This window comes from Camellia sinensis, chromosome 8, assembly GCF_055761805.1.
Source record: "Camellia sinensis isolate YWXY chromosome 8, ASM5576180v1, whole genome shotgun sequence".
Classification (NCBI taxonomy): Eukaryota; Viridiplantae; Streptophyta; class Magnoliopsida; order Ericales; family Theaceae; genus Camellia; species Camellia sinensis.
In genome coordinates, this window is record NC_138968.1 from 102820201 (window position 1) to 102828202 (window position 8002).

An 8002-nucleotide genomic window follows, 5' to 3' on the forward strand; every position below is an offset into this window, starting at 1 on the left:
CAAAACAGAGATTTATAATCTTAGTCTTCTCACATCTCCAATGGAACTTAAACAAAGGATGCATAGACTTCTCAGCCAAGATTTTAGCAAGAATTTCCATAGCTAAAACGAATAAGTAAGGGGATAGAGGGTCACCTTGACGCAGACCTCTAGCCCCTTTGAAGTAGCCATGAAGACTACCATTAATGCAAATAGAAAAGGATGGACTAGAGATGCAGGCCTGGATCCAAGAAACCATGACAGGTGGAAAGGCCATAGCCTTAAGAATATCGATAATAAATTCCCATCTCACACTGTCATAAGCTTTCATGATATCCACTTTCATGGCACACTTCGGGGTAGGGGACTTCCTATGGTACCCTCTCATAAGCTCCTGAGATAGGAAAATATTGTCAGATATTCTCCTACCTTGAACAAATGCTGACTGAACGGGATCAACAAGATCAGGGAGAACAGTTTTAATCCTGTTTGCAATGATCTTGGCAATGCATTTGTAGATAGTGTTGCAGCAAGAGATGGGTCTGAAGTCACCCACTTTAACAGGATTGGGGACCTTAGGAATGAGAGCAATAATGGTACTATTAACTTCGGATAGAAGTCTCCCGGACTCAAAAAAGGTTCTAACAGCTTGGGTGACCTCTCTCCCCACAATATTCCAAGAACTTTTGAAGAAGCCAGCAGAGAAGCCATCAGGGCCAGGGGCCTTATTTGCTTTAAGAGACCAAAAAGTGTCCTTGATCTCTTTATCAGTCACAGGGCTAGCAAGCAGAAGCGATTGATCAGAAGATATTTTAGACTTAACAAGAGACTGGACTCTATCAAACCCATTGTAATGGTCATCAATAGGGGTACCAAATAAACCAGAGAAGAAATCTATGAAAGCATTATGAATGTCCTTAGGTTCTGAAGATTTTTTGCCATCCATCATCTCCAAACTTAAGATCTTACCCCTATTGATGTTACCCTTAATGGTTTTGAAAAAAAACCTGCTATTGCTATCACCCTGACTAAGCCACTGGACTCTAGATTTTTGGTGAGCCAGACTCTCCTCAACAACCAGAAGATCAACATACTTTTTGTAAAAGGTTCTCTCAAGTTGTTACAAGGAAGTATTGCTAGGATCCTTATCCAACTTACACTGAGCAGAGAGGAGCTCAGACCTAGAAGTGTGGACTCTAGTAGTAATGTCACTAAAGTCTTTCTTATTCAGAGCCTTAAGTGTTGGTTTCAGATTTTTCAGTTTCTGACACACTCTAAACATAGGGACACCTTGAATGTATTGGTTCCAAATTGTAGAAACCACAGAGGAAAAGTCCTCATGGTCAGCCCAGAAGTCAAAATATTTGAAAGGTTTCTTGAAAGAAGTCACCTTATCAGATATATGAACCACAGTTGGCGAGTGATCAGATATGCCAGAGGGCAAAAAGGTAGCAAATGAGGCAGGGAATGCATCAAGCCAAGCCTTATTTACCAGCACTCTGTCAATCTTAGAGGCAATGTAATCCCCGCTAGTTCTCTTATTGGCCCAAGTGAATTGGCAGCCTCCATAGGAGAGGTCAACCAGCTCGGCTTGTAAGATACAAGAGTTGAACTCCTCTTTATCCTTAGACCAACCAGTAGAGCCTCCAGATTTTTCATAAGGAAATCTAATAGCATTAAAATCTCCTAAAATTACAAGAGGAATATTGGACTGAGCTTGGGAGATATTGACCATGGACTCAAAAAATTCTTTCCTAACTTCATGTTTATTCTCAGCATAAACAAAACAGACTCTGAACGAATAATCCGTGGTTAAATCATGCACTTCACAAAAAATATACTGATCAGATTCATGTAACTTTTGAATTTTACAAAAAGCTGAGTCCCAGCAGACACAAATCCGCCCAGTTTTAGAAGGTTGTGAGTTTGTCAAAAAGGGCCAGTTGTTTACACCAGAAGAAAAAATCTGTTGTTAATTCAAAGCTTTTATTTTAGTTTCCAAAATGCCCAAAATTTTAATGTCTTCATTCAGCAGGAATTTTCTAACTTCTTTATGTCTATGAGGATTATTAAATCCTCTAACATTCCAAGATGCAATTTTTAAAGACATTGGAGATAACAAAAAAATTCACAAACCCACAAACCAGTAGAACTCGAGTTACCTACGTTTCTTCCTCTGGCTTTTATTACCCTTGCCAGAGGAGTTACCTTTTGCACTTGAGCCTGCTTGGGCTTGCTTGCCAGTATGAAATTTGCCAGGAGTGGATTCCACAAGATTTTCCACTTTAGCCAACAATTCTGTATCATGAGGGAGAACTAGGCTTGTGATTTTTACCAGTTCCTTCTGAAGGGCCACCAGATCCTCCATATTCTCATCCTTTGACTCCACCTCTGTTGGATTTAGCACCTCTCTGTGAGTTTGATCAGATAGTTCCACTGCAGTCTCCACCTGAACTTGGATTTCTGGGTGGTTCTGTTCTTCCCCAGATTGTGGCAATCCTTCCTCAATAGGCTCCTCATTGTTTACTGTCTCAGTAGTCGTTTCTGGAACACCAACTTTCCTCTTACCCTTGGCCATAACAGTTTCCCAGCTAGGATCAGGGTGATTTTGTACTTCCTTTTGGATGTTGATTAGAGCTGCAACCTGAGTTTTCACACATCTGGCTGTATCGTGCCCAAAGGCTATGCAGTGATCACATTTTGGAGGTAAACCTTGGTATTCAACTTTGACTGTGGCTTCTATACCTTCACAGTCTACCTTAAACATAGCCGGTAAGGTAGATGCTGCTTCTACCTCAACACACACCCTAGCAAAGGACACCCTACTACCCTGTTCCGTGAGTTGGTCCATAAAAAGAGGGACACCTACAACACTAGCTATTCGACTTAATCCATCACTATCCCAGTATTCAAATGGGACATTGAAGAACTTAGCCCACACAGGGACCTTGGTAGCTTTTTCCTTAGATAATTTCATCATACGGGTCCATTTTTTCAAAAACAAGTTAAAACCTCCAATATACCAAGGCCCTCCCTCGAGAACTGAGGTACAGCATTCTAGGTTATCAAAAATGAAAAAGCTAAACCCTTCCCCATTAGCTAAAACCTCTTTCAATCCTTTATTTTTCCATAGACCAAAAGCACTATTTTTCAGGTAATTGTAGGACACCACTTTATCCAGAAAATATCCAACCAAACACGAATCCCATTTTTCTAAAGGGTTAGGACGGGTGGGTAGGTTCACACTGACATAGCCCTCACTGCGATTAGGAGGCACATACCTGAGAGGAATGCTAGATCGCGTAGATGAAGCAGCCACATCTGCCCAGGTTCGAGTATAAGCTTGACCTCTACCACCCCCTTGACCTCTACCTCCTCTGCCTCCTCTGAAGTTAGGGTTCCCCCCTCCCCTTTGCGGACGCATCTCCTCACGGCCTCTTTCCACAATGAAACTTGGGTTCGGAGGGTCTTCAGTAGCTTGTGCAGCTTCCTGTCCTTTGGGTAGATCTGACTTGGGTTCGCCATAGCCCTTCGCTTCGTATCTATTGCGAGCAACCAATATAATGTCTTGGAGATTTTGGAACATCGGGTTATCGTCTTCCCTGCGATCCGACCATCGAGAGGTTGATAGAGAACCATCTAGGTTACTAGGTGTCAAGATTGATGGAGAAGGATCCTTCAACCTTGCCAATCGGTCAGCAACTCTCTGAAAATCTGAATCCGTCAACTGAGTTCTTCGATCTGTTAGGTTTAGGGTTTTCCTTCCACCCTCAGCGTCATCGATCTTCTCTGACAGCAGAGTTACATCTACACTTGTCTCAACATTTGGATCCATGACTCTATCGCTTAAGATTTCGAATTTGTTACTCACAAACCCTAGGTTATCACTTAGTTTATACACCCTAGAACCCCTCTCTACTGATTCGCTATCTCATTCATTCGATCGACTCTCCGAATGGATCAAAGCATTAACTCCTAGCATCGTATTCAATGAGGATTTGAAACCCTAGAAACAGCCGTTTCTAGAGAGATGCTAGAGCTTCTCACTCTAACCCATGACCTTCTCCCTTTTGCTCTAGGAACTAATTAGCTTAGGCAACTATTAGTATCATTAGCTTCGGTGGCCAAGTTTAGCTCAAACTAATCTTTCTTAGCCTCCAAGAAATAGAATATACGGAGTAATTGTAGCTTAAAGATATTAATTTTACTTGCCATTTTTCATGCATTAGGTTTAAACACTTGGACACTTATTCGGACCGTCTTGCATTATGGCAGATATGTAATTATGGGGTTTACTTGCCATTTCTCATGCATTAGCATTTGAACACTCGTACACTTATTTAGACCGTCTTACGTGATGGCAGATTTGTAATTATGGTGTTTACTAGCCATTTCACATACATTGGGTTTCGAACACTCGGTCCCTCATTCAGACCCTCTTGCATGATGGCAGATATGTAATTATGGTGTTTACTAGCCATTTCTCATTCATTTGAGTTTAAACACTCGGACACTTAATCAGACCCTCTTGCATGATGGCAGATATATAATTATGATGTTTACCTGCCATTTCTCATACATTAGGGTTTAAACACTTGGACACTTATTCGGACCCGCTTGCACGATGGCAGATATGTAATTATGGTGTTTACTTGCCATTTCTCATGCATTAGCGTTTGAACACTCGTACACTTATTCGGACCCTCTTGCATGATGGCAGATATGTAATTATGGTGTTTATTTGTCGTTTCTCATGCATTAGGGTTTAAACACATGGACGCGTATTCGGATCCTCTTGCATGGTGGCAGATATGTAATTATGGTGTTTACTAGCCATTTCACATACATTAGGGTTCGAACACTAGGACCCTTATTCAGACCCTCTTGCATGATGGAAGATATGTAATTATGGTGTTTACCTGCCATTTCTCTTGCATTGGGGTTTAAACACTCGGACACTTATTCAGAACCTCTTGCATCATGGCAGATATGTAATTATGGTGTTTACTTGCCATTTCTAATGCATTAGGGTTCGAACACTTGGACACCTATTCAGACCCTCTTGCATGATGGCAGATATGTAATTCTGGTGTTTACTTGCCTTTTCTCGTGCATTAGGGCTTAAACAATCGGACACTTATTCGAACCATCTTGCATGATGGCAGATATGTAATTATGGTGTTTACTTGCCATTTCTCTTGCATTGGTGTTTAAACCCTCGGACACTTATTCGAACGCTCTTGCATGATGGCAGATATGTAATTATGGTGTTTACTTGCCATTTCCCATGCATTTGGGTTTTAACACTCGGACACTAATTCGGACCCCTTGTATGATGGCAGATATGTAATTATGGTGTTAACTTGCCATTTCTCATGCATTAGGGTTTAAACTCTCGGACACTTATTCGGACCCTCTTGCATGATGGCAGATATGTAATTATGATGTTTACTTGCCATTTCTCATGCATTAGGTTTAAACACTCGGACACTTATTCGGACCCTCTTGCATTATGCCAGATATGTAATTATGGTGTTTACTTGCCATTTCTCATGCATTAGCGTTTGAACACTCGTACACTTATTCAGACCCTCTTGCGTGATGGCAGATATGTAATTCTGGTGTTTACTAGCCATTTCACATACATTGGGTTTCGAACACTCGGTCCCTCTTTCAGACCCTCTTGCATGATAGCAGATATGTAATTATGGTGTTTGCTTTCCATTTCTCATTCATTTGGGTTTAAACACTCCAAAACTTAATCAGACCCTCTTGCATGATGGCAGATATGTAATTATGATGTTTACTAGCCATTTCTCATACATTAGGGTTTAAACACTTGGGCACTTATTCGGACCCGCTTGCATGATGGCAGATATGTAATTGTGGTGTTTACTTGCCATTTCTCAAGCATTAGCATTTGAACACTCGTACACTTATTCGGACCCTCTCGCATGATGGCAGATATGTAATTATGGTGTTTACTTGCCGTTTCTCATGCATTAGGGTTTAAACACACGGACACGTATTCGGATCCTCTTACATGATGGCAGATATGTAATTATGGTGTTTACTAGCCATTTCTCATGCATTAGCGTTTGAACACTCGTACACTTATTCGGACCCTCTCGCATGATGGCAGATATGTAATTGTGGTGTTTACTTGCCATTTCTTTCGCATTGGGGTTTAAACACTCGAACACTTGTTCGAACCGTTTTGCATGATGGCAGATATGTGATTATGGTGTTTACTTGTCATTTCTCATGCATTAGGGTTCGAACAGTTGAACACCTATTCGGACCCTCTTGCATGATGGCAAATATGTAATTATGGTGTTTATTTGCCTTTTCTCGTGCATTAGGGCTTAAACAATCGGACACTTATTCGAACCCTCTTGCATGATGGCAGATATGTAATTATGATGTTTACTTGAAATTTCTCGTGCATTAGGTTTTAAACTCTCAGACACTTATTCGGACTCTCTGGCATGATGGCAGATATGTAATTATGGTATTTACTTGACATTTCTCGTGCATTAGGATTTGAAGACTCGGACAGGTATTCAGGCCCTCATGCAAGATGGCTGATATGTGATTATGGTGTTTACTTGCCATTTCTCATGCATTAGGCTTAAACACTTGGACACTTATTCGGACCCTCTTGCATTATGGCAGATATGTAATTATGGTGTTTACTTGCCATTTCTCATGCATTAGGTTTAAACACTTGGACACTTATTCGGACCCTCTTGCATTATCGCAGATATGTAATTATGGTGTTTACTTGCCATTTCTTATGCATTAGCGTTTGAACACTCGGACACCTATTCGGATCCTCTTACATGATGGCAGATATGTAATTATGGTGTTTACTTGCCGTTTCTCGTGCGTTAGGTTTTAAACAATCGGACACTTCTTCGAACCCTCTTGCATGATGGCAGATATGTGATTATGGTGTTTACTTGCCATTTCTCATGCATTAGGATTTAAACACACGGACACGTTTTCGGATCATCTTGTGTGATGGCAGATATGCAATTATGGTGTTCATTAGCCATTTCTCATACATTAGGGTTCGAACACTCGGACACTTAATCAGACCCTCTTGCATGATGGCAGATATGTAATTATGATGTTTACTTGCCATTTCTCATGCATTAGGTTTAAACACTTGGACACTTATTCGGACCCACTTGCATTATGGCAGATATGTAATTATGGTGTTTACTTGCCATTTCTCATGCATTAGCGTTTGAACACTCGTGCACTTATTTAGGTCGTCTTGCGTGATTGTAGATATGTAATTATGGTGTTTACTAGCCATTTCACATACATTAGGTTTTGAACACTCGGTCCCTCATTCAGACCCTCTTGCATGATGGTAGATATGTAATTATGGTGTTTACTTGCCATTTCTCATTCATTTGGGTTTAAACACTCGGACAGTTAATCGGACCCTCTTGCATGATGGTAGATATGTAATTATGATGTTTACTTGCCATTTCTCATACATTAGGGTTTAAACACTTGGACACTTATTCGGACCCGTTTGCACGATGGCAGATATGTACTTTTGGTATTTACTTGCCATTTCTCATGCATTAGCGTTTGATCACTCGTACACTTATTCGGACCCTCTTGCATGATGGCAGAAATGTAATTATGGTGTTTATTAGCCGTTTCTCATGCATTAGGGTTTGAACACACAGACAGGTATTCGGATCCTCTTGCATCGTGGCAGATATGTAATTATGGTACTTACTAGCCATTTCGCATACATTAGGGTTCAAACACTCGAACCCTTATTCAGACCCTTTTGCATGATGACAGATATGTAATTATGATGTTTACTTGCCATTTCTTTTGCATTGGGGTTTAAACACTCGGACACTTATTCAGAACCTCTTGCTTTATGGCAGATATGTAATTATGGTGTTTACTTGCCATTTCTCATGCATTAGGGTTCGAACACTTGAACACCTATTCAGACCCTCTTGCATGATGGCAGATATGTAATTATGGT

At 40.7% G+C, this 8002-nt stretch overlaps 1 protein-coding gene across 1 annotated transcript; it reads right to left on the reverse strand.

Annotated features, from left to right (window-relative positions):
* Positions 1 to 1099: 1099 nt before the first annotated feature.
* LOC145797935 (uncharacterized) lies at positions 1100 to 1714 on the reverse strand. Its single transcript, XM_082885380.1, has one exon. The coding sequence runs from the start codon at positions 1712 to 1714 to the stop codon at positions 1100 to 1102; it is 615 nt and encodes a 204-aa protein (XP_082741506.1).
* Positions 1715 to 8002: the final 6288 nt, after the last annotated feature.